The 16363-nt window shown below is 41.3% G+C and overlaps 1 protein-coding gene across 2 annotated transcripts in view; it reads right to left on the bottom strand.

The window, feature by feature from the left end:
* Positions 1-16363, bottom strand: part of TTLL5 (tubulin tyrosine ligase like 5) — a 128704-nt gene that overhangs the window by 32100 nt on the left and 80241 nt on the right. For both annotated transcript variants that reach the window (XM_042867644.1, XM_042867652.1), the window contains exon 31: positions 1401-1578. In XM_042867644.1, coding sequence (XP_042723578.1) covers positions 1401-1578 — 178 coding nt within the window. The remainder of the gene's footprint in view (positions 1-1400; positions 1579-16363) is intronic.

The following is a 16363-nucleotide window of genomic DNA, read 5'->3' as shown; positions in this document are numbered from 1 at the left end:
CCGCTCCTGCTCAGAGGGGCAGCAAGAAATCTGTAGGTGGGGGAATTTGGGGACAGAAACCATGTGGCTACGTAACAGCTTTGAGAGAAGGAGTGTAAGGAGCAAAGGGTGAAGGACCCCTTCTTCAAGATGCTCTGAGAGAAGGATGGGGGCAATTTGCCTAGAAGATATTCTCAAAGACTCTGACCAGTGACTCATATGCTTCATAGGAGGGAGAGTGGGTGTTCAGACCTCCACGTTAGCTCCGTTCGTGGTTTTGTTGGAGTCCAGTCCTACCAGACTGTCCAGCAAATATCTCCCTTCTAATTGAGCAGTCTCTTTTGAGTGGAGATTTGTTCACCCAAACACTTCTTTTAGCAAGGAATATTTTCAGACATCATCTGGAGGAAAAAAAACACACCTCCCTCTCCAAAATAACAAAAAAGGGTAACGAGTGCAGCAGTAAGCTAACTGTAATCTTGGAAGATTCCCCAGACAGGACAGAAAAGCTGTTCCAGTCACAGTGGTCCACCCTTGGCATCTAGGAATCACCCGTCAATAATATAAACCCATTTTCATATTTCCTCTAGCACTTGGGCTCTCATCCCATTTTTTTTTTTTCCTAGCAATTGTAACAAAGGAGTCATATGTCTGTCAGGTGTCTCAGAGCACAGCAGTGAAAGGAAAATATTAAATACCACAATATCAAAATGAATAGGAGACTTTGAGAAGATTTTCAGGGTTGCAGAAAAAGGTTGCACCTGGCATGACGGGGAGTGGCCGTGCACCCTGCACAATGTAAGATCTTAAAAGAAATTAATGTGGCTTTTTTTAGAAAAAAGATGCAGATTCTCCAAAATAATTTTTAAGTTTGCTAGCATGCTGCTTTTTTTGGTAGTTACATCTTATTAGAAGAAATCCAGGAGGAGAAGAATTTAGTCGAGCTAAAGTCCTAATCTGCTTGCCACAGAACATACAGTTGCCAAATACAATTTCAAGACCCCAGATTTGGAAACACCAAAATAGGAGTGACCAAGCTTGAAATACTACTACCCACTAGCAACACAAGTAAAGGCAGAACTCTGCAATTCAGTAACAAGATTAAGTGACAAAGAGCTGTGGGGACTGTACACAACTTTAAGGCTGCCTGAGGCAATGTAAGGTAATGCTCTGAACTTCGGCAGAAAAGGAAGCAAGCACATGCCAACAGCCAGGATGTCAATGTGGTGAAAAAGGTCAGCAGGAACTGCAGCATCAAAATTTTATTAAAATCACTGCAGATAATATTAGTCTATTGTAATACTCTGGAAGAGCTATTTCCTCAACAAAAGCTGTGCCACATGTATTGGTACGAGGTTGTTCCTACTTAGCTAAGACTTGGTCAGCACTATTAAGTCCAAGACAGGAGCTTTTTTAGTTACCTGGTGTCGGGCTTGGCTTTGCTCCAATAGCTGTCGTGACTGAAGTTTTTGCTGCTGAAGTTGCTGCACGGCTAAATTCAGCTGATAGTTGGGGTGTGCCAGTGGACTCCGTGTCACTTTGCTGTAGACATTGTTCTCCACCTCCCCTTCCCAGGCAAAACGATCACTCTCTGGAGCCCTGAGAAAAGAAAAGTCATCACATTTTTGCTTGTTTGCCAATATAGACTCTTGCTTACAAGGCACCATTGCTTCCTAAAACCTCCTTAATACTTAGACAGCTGCGAATTTGTTTTAAGTGGCTTCAACAAGCACAATACCTGCTACAGGTGCCATGTGCCAACTGCTGCCTTGTTAAGGAGCTTCTTGAATTCTAGCGCAGAATTACATTAATAGCTGTAACACCATGTTTGAGAGGAACAAAGAAAGATAAAAGAGAAGAGAAACTTAAAATTGGAACTGTGGCTGATCAGCAGTAAGGAGATGCAGTGTTGCAACAGGAAAAGAGCAAAAGATTTACATTACTAATGAGATATTTATTTGCATTTGTAGAGATTGCCAGTATGCTAACACAAGGCTCACACCAAGTACATGCATGCTGCAGTAAGGGTAGAATAAAGGCATGCAAAATAATTCCCTCAGAGAGGACAAACGATTAGAGGGATGAGACTGCAACTGTGGCTTACACTGACTCCACACAATTACAATCCAAAAGATGTAAGGGGACTGAAGATGGGTTCACTTCTTTCATCATGTATGTAATGCAATCCTTACCCAGAAAAAAGGCCTCCAGCAAAGAGGCAGTTCTTATAACCCAGGCTTACATGGTGGAAGTTCAGCTGTGGTCTGCAACTTGATCAGTACTGACAGAAGCTCACCAGCTTGCTTTGAAGTTTGTAAGCTGTGGTGAGAAGGCAGTACCAGCGCACTTAGGCAAAAGGCTGCAGGGCTTTGCAGAGAACAGGTGGCAGACTGACAGAGCCACAAGTTGTCCTGAAGAGGCTATGATGGCCCAGCAGCTCACACACAGCGATCATAAGAGAGGATGCCATACAGCCTACTGTATCTGACACTGCCTAATAAAACCTTCAAGCCCCAATGCCTGAGCTTCCCAGGCTTCAGTTGATCTCTGTCATGTTTCTCTCAGCCACTCTTTTCGAATGTTGCCCTTTGGTTCCCAGGGCAGACTTTCCTTGTGTTTCCTGTGTATGTCATAACTAACTGGGTTGTAGAAGATACTTGTTGTCTTACATTTCATGTCATAATTCAGAGTGTAGGTTACAGTTCTGGCAAGAGTGTTAACTGTAGTCTCCTTGTTTTATGACATCATCAAAACTTACAACCTAGCTTTTCTGAATGTGTCACAGCTTCCCCTATAATCTTCATTATCACAGCAGCACCTTAAAATGTTCTGAATGATGCTTCAAAACACACCAGAAGAAACTACCAGCCTTATGTACTCTCTCAAAAACAGCCTAATGTGTATCTTTCAAAGCAAATTATAACAAGGACTCTAACGGGTACCTGTCCATACTCAGTTCCTCAGCAACACAGGAGTAAGACAGCCTAGTGGAAAAGAAGTTCAGCTGCCAGTATTTCCACCCCTGCTTCCTCCACCGCTACCGCATTTTCTCTTCTGGGCATTAGCATTCTCTGTTCAAGGGATCCCACTTCCTCACTTTGTTGTTTCCATTGTACCCCGGCAGTGCAATACTGGATGCATTACTATTGTTCCCTGCTATCTGCTGCTACACCTCAGCAAGATTCTCTGTTCTTTTTCTTTCACCAGTGCTTGGAAAACTGTAATGTTGCTGAGAATACTTAGGCCTTGAAAGACAAGCTGTAGAGGTTTGAACCTGACTCTGAGGTTAGATCTCTTGGGAGATTAGCTCTCCTTTTCTGAACCTGCCATTCTTCTTCTCTTTATGGAGCAGGAATCATCTCCTCTTATTGGTTTATGAAATAACAGTTATCTAACATCATCCAACATCTGAAAATGTTAGTATAAAATTAAAATAAATTTCTTAGGCTTTCAGCTTTCCTCACTTTCCTCTCCTGCAACACCTAATTTTTTTTTTCTTTTCCTTGCCTTCCAAAACTCTTAGATACTTTTTTTTTACTCGTGGTCCTGTAAAAGAATCTCAGATACTTTCCCCTTTCTGTTTCTGTCTTCAAATGAGATGAGTACAGAGTAACCTCCACAGTGATTATGTTCAGGATGTGTGTATTCTTTTTACCTTTCCTCAGTCAGTAATGTGGCCACTGTTCTCTGTTACTGTGGTTCCGTCTGCAATTATTCAGCTCTGGATCCACAGGTGTTGCTGGTCTCCCAGCACTGTCCCCTACTGGGCACGGGATGCCACAAAAACCAGTGCAGAGAATCTTTGAAACGATTTCCAGCTGCCTTCTCTCCAATCTCACCAAGTGGCTTAACAGCAGGCTGTCGCCATGTGGACTGAACTCTCACCCCAAGGATAAAAACTGCTCTTTCCACTGTGTAGATATTGACTTCCTCACCAATCCAGATGTTAAAGCTCTCTGGACTTCTGTGTGAAGAAGCAGCTGCAGTCTCTGTTATTCTTCCAGTAAAGTCAGAGACAAGCTCTTAGCAGAAAAGCACAAAGAACTGTGCTGAGCTGGGGATGTACCCTTCGGGAGATAGCTGGGGTTACTGCAGATCAGCTCTTGAAACAAACATCAAGTGCAGAAGACACAAAGGTGAGCTCATTCAGGAGATCCACAGAAGACACATTAGGGCTAGGTAAGCAGTTTCATTACTTATCATCAGTACTACTAATAGATCATGGTCTTCAGTATCTCATTTGAAATAATGTTTCATTTGTCAATTTGCTTTGAGTAACGTTTTCACACCAGTTATTCCCCATTTGAGAAAAATTCCTCATTTGAAGAAAATGTTCCCGAAGAAAGTAAGCCAGCATGATCCCATGGGGATACCTCTCATGGATCTAATAACTAATTAAAAGCACGTGAAACGAGACAGAATAAAGGGACAGTTTCCACATGAATCTGTGCTATGGTCTCTGCTGTTCAAAACACTTAGAAATGATCTAGGAAAGAGTGAAATTTAAAAAAAAAAAAAAGTTTGCAGCTGAAAAACTGAAAGTCACTGAGAATTGCAAAACAAACATCACATTACCAAAGAAAATTACCAAAGGTATGGAACAACATATATTGTGGAACTATTGCGGGACTAAATAAATAAGGACTCTTCATTGTGGAAAAAATGACAACTGAAAGGAAGTAGGAAAAATATATTTAAATTAATGAGGTTCAGGGAGAAGAAAAATGGAGAACAATTACTTCTCATACTGTAAGATGTTGGAAAAAAATATGAAGCCACCAGACGAGCAGGTTAAAACAAATAAAACAAGGCACTTTTTCTCTTAATACGTAATTAAACTGTGGATGCCTTCATATTACAGGAAGCTAGGGATAACACAAATGTACAGGGTTCAAAAGTAATTGTACAAACTAATGTAAGCAAGAGCCACTAGAACTGTATATATACAAAGATAACACCTCCTGCCCAGAAAATCACTGAGTCCCAGAGAATACTGGGGAATTACCATCATTGCATAGCATCACCTAATGCTCTCCCCCATTGTTTTCCATAGGCTGCTGCCTGAGCAGGACACTGAGCCATACAGTCCTTTTGGTCTGAGATAATGCAACCGATTTTGTTTATGCATCAAGAGTCTTGAAACAAAATCTGCTGCAGGTAGCAGTCAGAAGTTAAGAGGATTCAGTTAAGTTCCACCATTCATTCTAGAAACTAGCATCTGTTCCAATTCCTCTTGTATCATCTCAGAACCTGAAATCCATAAATTCAATCCTTTGATCATAAATAATGCCTAGGAAACAAAAGATTGAGTGATTGGTTCTAAAACATGAAAGTCAAGATGAAATGAAGGAGATAAAATTGATATAAATGAAAACTCCATTGAAGTTGGACCTGCTGATAGCCAAACTGGCTCTGTGCCACACATGTGATAAATAGTGACGACAGTTTGTAGTACTGTGAGGGCCACTAACAATGGCAGAACTTCAGCATCATTTCCTTGATCCCCATTTCTTCTGTTTTGAGATAACTAGCAAAGGATTAACTATTATGGGAAGACAAACTCTGAAGTCTGACAGTCCTGTTTTTAAAAATGCACGGGGAATGCTGCCTTGATCCAATGTTTGTTCACTCTCAAAAACTTTCATTTGTTTTCTAACTTGTTTTAATCTAATTTGTCTCCTATTTTAACCAATACTACAGAGTACAATAACTTTTTAATGACATAATATTACCCAGATAAGTTTAAATTAAACTACACAGGAGGACACTCTTGAAACCATACTACCAAATCTTTAGGAAGAACTAAGTTAGAAAAGCCAAACCAATCCCACAAAACTGGCTAATATTTTCTTGCACTGCAGATGGTCATATGCAAATCCCTACAGTTCCAATACATGTATCCCTCACATCACATGATGCAGCACAACAGTGCTCACTTTTTTTCTAAATACTCTGCTGAAAGTACTGCTGCTTGTCAGAACAGATTTCACTCTCACGGCCTGCAAAATCCTTCTGGATTGAATATGCTCGTCAGCTGCCATGGGCTTTTCTTCTACAGATGGAAATCAATATAAATTCATAACTTAAAGCATAAAATATTCGATAAGTGAACGCGCACACATTTGCAAATCTTTAGATCACTTTCATAGAGGGGTAGTTTATCAGCACTTTCAGAAAGTCCCCATATAACATATTACCACGTTGCTGATACTACATCTAAAGCCAAACTTCCCTTAGTACAAGAAAATTGGGCTTAGGAGAGACTCAATATTCTGCTGCCAGTGACATGCTCCAGCTCTCAGTCTGTTTGCCATGCTCAGAGGAATGCATCATGGTATGGTTCCTATTCTCAGCCTCGTCTTATCAGATGCCCTAACAAAGCAAGATAGCACCTTTACGCCCTTCCTGAAATTAGCTTTTCTGCTTAAGGTATTCAGCAACAGATTCAGCACAGTAATGAAGCCTGTAAAAAGGCTGTAGAGGACCTCACAACTTAATAAATACTACAGGGTTCACATGGTAGAAAAACTATAAAAACAACCTAGCTGAAAGAAAAGCTTTTTCCACAACTCACATCTTTTTAGACAAAGTCAAAAATAATCAGAAAAAAACTTGTACCCCCAGTGGAAATGACGGTTCATTAAGAGTCAGTACCAACAGGTTTGCTTGTTTTCAGTTTAGAATTATTCCTTGTACAATAATGACTCCTCGAATGCATATTTGCTTCTGTCCTTACTACAAAGACTGCCTGTTGGGAATCTCAGACCTTAGATGAGAGAGAGTCTGGAGAACGGAAGACTTCCCTTTGGTTGAGCAACCATGCAGCCAAAATCAAAGTGCACAAATCCCTGGGCCCCAATGGGATATACCCATTCAGATCAATGGGTCTGCTCAGCCTGGGGAAAAGAAGACTGAGAGGGGATTTGATCAATGTTTATGAATATCTAAAATACAGGAGGCAACTGGGCAAGGCCAGACTCTTTTCAGCAGTGTGTAATGGTAGGACAAGGAGCAACAGCCTAAAACCAGAAAGTAGAAAGCACCATACAAGTACACGGAAGAACTTCTTTGCAGTGGGGGTGACAGAACACTGGAACAGTTTGCCAGAGAGGCTGCGGAGTCTCCTGCTACGGAGATATTCAGTACCTGCCTGGATGGCTACCCATGCGACCTGCTGTAGGGAATGTGCTTCAGCCCAGAGGTCAGAATTTATGACCTCCAGAGGTCCTTTGCAAACCCTGCCATTCTGTGCTTACAGAGGACAGGTATATACATGTATGTACGTACATGCAAATGGGAAACAGAAATTCCCGCCTGTGCCACCAGAGGAGATTGAGTTTCATTCTATCAGCCAAGCTGGTTGTGAGCTATCTTCTCACTGCTTGCTCAGGATTATTTATGGGTTGCTTAGTCTAGAGACCTGGCCAGAATTCAGACCTTTACTATGTACAGGAAATCTCAGCCTTGGCATTATGGTCCATCTTTTGTAAGCAAGATTTTGTCCTTCCAGCAGCTCTTAGGGCTACTCAGTATTTTTGGCAAGAAACCCACTGTGTTCCTTTCTTTGAACTGCAGTTTTTATAAAGCCTGAGCCAGAATTCCCTATTCCTCTGCACTGACAGAATAAGACTCTCTGCTGCAAACTTTTTGTTTCACAAAAGATACAAGCTTGCTTTCCAGAGAAATTTCAATATCTCTCTCTGTTGTTATGATCACAACCTAGTCTAAAAGTGCTAGAACACAATGCACTAACCTTCAGGTTTGCTGGTCCTAAATTCTCTTTCCCGCTTTGGTTATCCATGAGGATGTTATTCAAAAATCATTAGCTCTCTTCTGGTGCGAGCAACACTTTCATAATCAATTACTTTCACCCGTGCTAGAAGCTAATGCAGATATATTGCAGTTCTACATGCTAATACAATACTAATAAATGCTAATACATTTGTTCACTGACTACAGGGGAAAAAAAAAAAAAGAAAAAGAGAAAAAAACCTCTAAATAAAGTAGCTGCTGTAAGAAAGGAATAGGGTGATAGGCTTCTACAAAAAACATGGATGCTGACTTCTGCCCCTACTTCAAACGGATTTATAGGAAATGCCAAGGAATTAAGCTATAATCGAGTCCACTGAAAGCCAGCCAGAAAATCTTGTAGTTATTTTGTTATTATCTAACATATAGCAAGTCCTTACTAAAAGAACAACTTCATTTATGCTTTCATACACATTTCATGCTTTCATTCGAATTTCAGCTGAAGCCTTCTTCCAATGGCACAGCTGGGCACTTGCTTGACATTGACTCCTGTGTAGCAGGCAACAATATCAATTCATGCAGCATGCTGGTGTTTCCCATATATCACTTAGTAAACAGAAATTTTGAAACATTTGAAAAGTGCTTACGTCTCACTGAAAGGTATGCAAACTATGCTCAAATTACTTGTGCAAATGGAGCTTCGGCAATCCTGAAAAATAATGCTTTACGTGTAACTCTACTTAGTTTGTAAGAAGCAATAGGATGACAGCAGGAGTTGGCATAAGCTGGAGGTCTACAAAACTGAGTTCTCATCCTTTCAGACTAGGTAACAAGCTAACAATGATGTTTTATATCCCCTTTCTGTAAAGGCTGGAGCTAAGGAGGAGCAAGGGCCCTCTCTGGCAAGAAGGGAACATAGAGCATTTATAAATCATAGCTCCCACCTTGCCAAGGAATGTAAGACAATCTCAGGCAGTAGTTTCTTGCCTACAGGGCATTCAGGTGGTATGACAGGTCCAGGAAGCTTTCAGTACAAAGCCCTGGTGGGCACCAGCTGCTAAAAAAGTAGTTGGCCTAGTAACTAATGACTCCATCTAGCGTGGCAGCTCCCAGCATCCTGCTGACTTATGCTCAGGCACTCAGAAAAACATCAAACATTTTCTTTGGCACACTATGTGTTTCTTCCATCCCTAACAATAGGCCCTAGATTGGGGCTGGCTATGGAGCAATGATAAACATAGTGGGACAAAGCCCAGGACGCTGGGGGCCTGGCTGAGACGCAGAGCAGTCGGGCCTCTCACAGTGCTGCTTGCCTCAAGGCCTTTCTTTGTCTCTTCTCCCTCTTTCCCTCCCCTCAGATTCAAAAGCAGTAAATCAAAAATTAAGAAACAGAACATCAAGCTTTTCAGAATGGTTTGTTCCTGTCCTCTGCTGTTATCAAGAGTCTCTAGGAAAGAGCCATTTTGGTGTAGCTTGGTCAGTAAGAGCTTCTATTTTAGCATGGCCTGCAGATCTGACTGCTGGAATATGCAGACCCCCTACAACACAAAGCTGCTATACTACAGAAGTAAAGAAAGGCATCTTTCCAAAAAACATCAACAGGGAGAACAAAGCAGTTTTGATACTCCTAAATGAGCTCTGCCTGGAACTTTGGAGACCCCATGAAGCCCAGAGAGCTGTCCAGAACTCCCCTGGCAAAGGTACAGCCAGACAGAGAAGGAGCAGGAAGCAGAAGGCCTGTGTAAAAGGAGGAAGCCATCACCTAGTCTGCCATCTGCTCTCAGGCTCTGCAAAGGAAGCCATGGAAAAGCTTTCAAAGTTAATAAGCAGCCTATCGAGACTGCATCGGCACAGTAAATGTGGAATGGCATTTTGGGTTCAAATCCAGTTCAAAGTGACACATACAATCTCCCACAGTGAAGGTGTTACAGAGATGTAGGAAAGCTTCTGTCCCAGAGCACCAATCAAAACTTCTCTTAGTGATGAGGCACAGATGCAAGGAACTTGTAATAGGCTCAGCCTTAGCTCTTCTGCTCCCCACTTTCTCAGTAGCCTCAGCTGCCTCTACCTACAGAGCAGGTAAGAAAGTCATCAGCATCTTCATGCTGTAAGACAGCAGATGTACCAGGTGCAGGTCAAGTTGGTTTAGGGAAAGAACAGAAGTTCTGTGGAATTAGCAACAATTTCCAGATTCTTTCACAGGTTAACGATTAGAGCTAACAGAGGCACAATTTAAAGAACCCAGAACATTTTTATGTGCATAGTTTTAAGCAAGTGTCAGGAGTCCCCCTCTGCTATTCCCACAATTCCTCCTTTACACTGAGAGAGTTGCTGCTGTTACAAGAATTTTATTGAAAAACAAAGATGCATGCAAAAGCATCCAGTTTGTCTGCTTGCAATGCTCATGTCCTAGGGGCTTGGTGGAGTCCAGGTGTCATATCATCAGCTGCACAACAGCACAGACAGGTATACACACTCAGTGTCTTGAACTTTCCCTAACATCCCCCACTAAATTTAGATTTTTGCATGCTCTTCTCCTTACCTCAGGTCTAAACCTTCACTACTAGACCTATATCTCCTTCAAGCTTAGTCAGCCTCACCAGACTTTGGCCTTTCAGACCTTCGTGTGCTTTTCTATAAACTTTCTGTACTTTTATCAGTATTTGGGGCTAGAAAGGCGCTCAAATCTGAATGCTTTCTGGATGCAGATGCACAATAGCTATAGTGGAAAAGTTCCTTGTCTGCCTGCTCCTTTGTTATATTCTAACAAGTTCTATCCAAATTCCTGGGCTTTCTCCTTTTCTGATATATGCTGCTGATAATACAATATATTTTATTTCCTGCTCCCTGGCATCTGTAAATTATTCTTGCTTTTTCCCTGACACTGACTTTCAGAGTAAAGATAGATTTTCTTGTAAGACAGACTGTGTAGTAGCTGCTAAATTCTGCTGCAGATTAGGAATTAAGTGCATTTTAGACCTTAACTCTCTATATACAGGCAGGCTGGATTTAGCAGGTTGGAAATGAGGTGCATCAAACAGATTTGTTGCAGTCTAGCAGAGGAAGAACAAATTGAGGTTATGGAGTACTAATAAATCTCTGGAGGTAGGCCTAATCTACCTCAGCTATTCCAAGATTTAGCTGGCATTATAAACCTCTTACTTACAGGAGCACTAAACTTGCCAGTCTTTAGAAATGAAATATTTACTCTTCAATGGAGCCATTTTTCTGATGGGGCCTTAGTAGCATCCTTGGCTGCAGTCTCTCATATCTGGGGAATAAGGGGCTGGTAAAAAAAAAAAAACAGGTTTTTTTTCCTTCTCTTCATACACGGCAGCTTTTAAATTCACTATTAGAAAGACTAAATGAGGAAGAAAATTAACAGCCAAATGGCTGCTAAAGTTCAGTGCCACCATACTGCTGTGGTTTATCAGGTCACTGGAGAACCAGTAAAGGTAACTAAGCATATCTCCACCACGTGATCCAGATTAACAAGTTCACCTAGCCTCAGTGAGTGCAAACAAAGGGGTGAACCATACAGAGTGAGAGGTGGTGGTGGTCTCATGTTTCCCACACTTAATTCCATACTTGCAAATGCAAGCAAGCTAGCAAAAAGATTTTAATAACAAGATATGCAGAAAGATTAACACAGAAGCCAGCTACTTCTTTCAGGAGGAAGCCTTGGGAAGGATAACCTGCCTACATTTATGACTTGTAATTGCCTGAACTGCCTTCCCCCACAGCACCCCCCCAAATTTTAAAGCACTAATTAGATATGAAATTCGAACAGAAGAGATGGATTTTGAGTAATTTCCCCTCACCACTACTGTGCTTTGCTTTGACTGGGAAAAATCATTCAGACTTGGGTAACAGGGTACCTAACTGCCACCTTACATTTGCCCTTTTATCCTATCCAGTGAATTCAAAGCATCAGGAATTAAGATGCATTGCTGTGCCACTTTCAGATGGGAAAGGTGTTCCTTGCTAGAGGCTCCACTATAAAACAATAGCATGGATCGAGTGGACCAGCACAAAATATGACTTGTACAGACAGCACAAAAGCTTACTGAAAATGAAAACAGAACAGACTGTTGGGCTCTACTTATTCCTGATTATATGTTTTGTTAGTGGATGGTAACAGTATCGCAAGAGGATGAAAACACAATAGGCACCACTATCTGCCTAGAATAAGCTTAGGCTGGGTCTGCAAGTGAAGACACTATTCTGCCACTGTCCTGGAAGTGCCTACTCCCTAGCACTGTTCAGAGGTGCAAGGGTTAAGTCAGGACCAGTAGTTTAGCCCTGCACCCTGTAATGCCTTCTTTGAAAAGCCGCTCACAGTTTACAGGGAAAGAGTGAGAGTGCAGCTGCTCTCCCAGCCAACATTTGGTTCCTATTATAGGGAATAAATCTCCCCCTCCCCCTTTTCTATTTTTTTTCCCCCTTTTATATTAAAAGTCCATCAAACGCATTTTTTTCTCCTTAATATTTTTCCATTAAGTTTCCTCCTGCGTAGGCTTTCCCAGAGTGCTGCGCTTCTCACTAGATGTGCCCAAGCAGCAGCTGCAAGATCCCACTGGAATAACAGAACGGGGAATGAAGGGAGCAGCTCACGCCTCTCATTTAAGTCTCAAGAGGCAAATGAAAACTTAGAATTGGGCTACACTGGTGAAATCTAGAGCGCTTGAGAAGAATAAACAAACAGAAAAACAGACTATTGAGCTTGGTAGGATTAGAATTCAGGAGATGGGAGAGAGTACTCCAAGTGCTCAGCCTCTGCTCAAGACTATAAATACCCTGCAGAGCTACATGACCCTGTCTCTATCAGCCTCCCAAAAGATGCAGGAAAGGATGGCATTACACCACAAGTCTTCCAGGGCTCCACCAGGATTGTGCTGTCTAAGCTTCGTACTTCTTGAGGCCAAAATGATTTTTGAGTTATGTCATTCGACTATGGAGTAGAGATGTCACGTCCTCCCAACTTCAGACAGTTTGTCATCTAAATACTAAACAGACAAAACTAAACAACAGCATATGCCTCCAAATTCTACAAAATTTGCTCTGAAGTTCATGAAAGCAATCAAATTTGCTTGACATCCACTATACTTATCATTTTGTTGCAGTAAATGAAGACTCTCTTCAGGTGTCTTTTAGAGAAGCCTTTATAAATCTTGATAGCTCAGAGAATCTGTTTGTGGGGACAAAGCAGGCTGAAGTATAGAGTTCCCCGACATCATGCTTATAAATCTCAAGGCCAAAAACAATGGCCAGGTAACAGAACTTCACAAGAGAAGCAACACTTCTACATTCAGAATCTGTATACCTAGAGGAAAGGCCAGAATCTGTTCTGCACTTCAAGATCAAAGATGTGCAAATTCAATTAACCAGGAGTTGTCATCATCTGAAGGCTATTTGGGCAACTATAATATTAGGAGGAATGGTCCAATGAAAAGAGTACTGCAATGGCAATAGGAAGGCACATCTGATGCTACCAGCCAGCAACACAGCTAGAGTTGTATAACACCTATCTGCAGAAACACAAACAAGTAAGAAAAAACACAAAACATGAACTAAAGGTCACTTCTGTGGGTCCCTGCTGTGACGCTGTATGCTTGTAGTTAGCAGTCTCCTGGTTTTGGATAATTCCCCAAGCACCGATACATGAGCAAAGAAAAGGTCTGAAAAAGATCTTTCTTTCCTTAAAAACCTAAACAATTTATCAACCTAGCTCCAATGTAATGAAGCTCAAGGGGCTGCCCATTAAAAAAAATAGACATACACAGTCCCCTAAGCCTGATGGACCTTACATGCTCACCCAAGAATCACCAATACCATTTTTCTCCATATTACAATTTTGATTCCTTATGAAGTTTCTGCTCTTCTCATCCCTCAGATAAACTTACATAAGGTAACAAACAGACTGGATTTAAGTGACCTCTCAGTTGCTGAACAGACTGCTTTTCCTCCTCAGGTTCCTCCTGCTGTTCCATTACGCTGGAGTTAAGAGAGCATTTATTTCTTTGCCTCCACCTTCTGTACGAAGAATTATTCACCTGCTGGGGCTCCTTGAACAGTAGGGTGGAGAAAAAGTAGGATGTGGCAACTGTGTTAGCACACATTTTTAATGTCTATAAGCAACATGATTACAAAAAATGTAGCTGGGGAGTGGTGGTGCAATATGTTCAAAGCCATAATCAAATGCATAATAGTATGGGCTATTACTAGTGCAGAAATTGACCTAGTAACTGTAGACATTGCATAGACATGGCTAGCATATCACACATTGCATATTTCTGAAAAAAAGACCACTGATACAGAGGCCACAGATATATACTACACACAAACACCAAAATACAAACTTTCAGCCATCTGAAGAGCAGCACAACACATTGGTACCAAAGCAATCCCAGAGTTGAGTAGTTATTTTACACCTAGAAGATTTTCTGGAATCCCTGCAAGCCTAATTCACATATAATATTGTACTTGTACTGTAAGAGGTAAATCCTATTTTTCATCCAATATCCTTAGAGATCATGGAAGTTTCCTGGAAGTGCTTATTTCAGCCAAGACAAAACAAATTTGTACCCACGTTCTTCTCAAGCTAAAACTGACAGAATTTCCCCAAGTCTGTAGTGCTCCTTCTAAGAACCCTCCAGACAAACCTGACTTGCACAAAAAACAAACAAACAAACAAACAAAAAACAACAAAACACAGCACACTTTTCAGTAGAGAAAAATACCTTAAAAACTAACAAGGTATTTTTCAAAAAACGTGATACATTTTGGTGGTAGCTAAAATGCAACCTCAAAAATTAACAGAACATCACTTTCACTTGAGTTACGTGCTATCTACTTCTAATGTTGAAAGACAAAGTATTTTTATAAAATCAATAGCCAACGTTGGAACAACAACAAAAATCACTGCATCTCTCCCCCCAAAGCTCCCATGCATCTGTCCACCACTATTACCACCAGAAACTAGTATCAACAAACCAGAACTGGACTATAAAGATCTGCAATAAAAGAGTTGAAAAACTTCTATTTTTATAAAGCCTCACCTGAAAAAGCAAGCTGTTCAAGTACTGCAGAGCAAGAATCTCTCCATTTTTGGCACTTTGTCCTCCAGTGATTAATACCACAGAAGCACACTCCCTTGCCAGAGAAGACTATTCCAGTTTATGACAATTCTGGCCTCGCTGTTGTTCCTTTTTTGTTTTAAGCCGGACAGAATAAAATCCCAACTCCATTCCCAGTGCTGTTCCATAAATTCCCATCTCCTACTGGGATCTACCTACCTCTTCATATGCAGAAAAGAACAGAGCTTAAGTATTGCCTATAGCATCTCCCATAAGCCAGTGTTTCCACAGGAAAATTCACTGAGGAGTTCACGTTATCATAAAGGAGTTCAATATTTAGTGTAAATAAACTGAAATAAAACACCTCCTTTCTAGCAGAGACGAACTGGGTGAGCAAAGGGGAAGCTCCTAGCTAACTACCTCCAGCAGCTACTGCAGTGAATGGTGCCCACTCCTGCTTTGACAGGAATATTCAGCCCCCCACAGTTCTCTGGATCTTAATTTCCTTACTGGAAAGATAATCTGGTCTCATCATTTTGAGAAAGGAATTCTGGGGCGTTATGGACATAAATTGCTGCCTACTTCATGTAGCCACTACAGAACAAAATAGTAAAACTACAGCAATTACTTTGAGAGGAATCACTGTCCTGATTTTGGCTGAAACAATTAAAGCAGAATGGCAGTAATTTGATAAGCAAAAAAAACTAAAGTGAACAAATTTGTTCCTCTAACGGGCCAAAGCAAGTGCAAGGTGTTTCCCTGATATGTTGGCACTCTAACCCAAAGGGTACAATAAAGCAACTCTATTGCTAATATCCACACTCTTGGTTTAATTAATTCTATTCCCCATTTATTTTCTCCATTCTGGCATGTGTAAAGAAGAATGTAATGCATGAAGGCTGGGGGCAGAAGTGCAGCACGGGCTGAGGCAGCATACCTGGCAGCTGCTAAAACAAAACTTCAAAGTCTCAGTTCCCTTTGAAAACCCATCAGGCAAGAACCATTCCTCCCCTTTAGCTTCTTTAGGACCTGGTACACTTAACCACTTCAGCATGTTTGGCAATTCTTTGGCCATTTCCAAAGCAGGTGCTGGAGTGGAAAATTGTGGGAGAGCCCCAAAACATCCAGTTGCCTCCCTCTTTCCTTAGCTGGCAGCAATGCACATGCTTACCAAGCAGGCCAGCAGATGGACCACAGTTATGTATAGTGAACAGGGAATTTGTGATTATACCACTGAAAGTACAAGAAAAAACTCAGGCTTACCTGGGTCAATCCTATCTTTCCCCACGAAGCTACCAAATCTGACAGCAGACAAAATCTGTCATTAAAATAAAGTGAGTAAAAGGATGCTCAGATAGTTAATGTACAGTACAAAGAACTGGTGTGATCTAAAAGGCAGTTCCCAGACTTAGGGTTTGTTGAAAGATCCCTCTCTGTGTCAGACCCAGGCTGCATAAGATGCTCAAGTTGCACAAAAACTTATGTAGATGACCTAGAGCTTGAGTTCTTACACATGAAAATTCTGCTTTTTGCATCCAATGGCAGGCTAAGAGGTGGAG

The sequence above is a fragment of the Lagopus leucura genome, unplaced genomic scaffold, assembly GCF_019238085.1.
Source record: "Lagopus leucura isolate 7727_CA_CO unplaced genomic scaffold, USGS_WTPT01 Super-Scaffold_1, whole genome shotgun sequence".
NCBI classification, from domain to species: Eukaryota; Metazoa; Chordata; class Aves; order Galliformes; family Phasianidae; genus Lagopus; species Lagopus leucura.
Note: the sequence above shows the minus strand (reverse complement) of the source record. Positions and strands in the feature narration are given on the sequence as shown.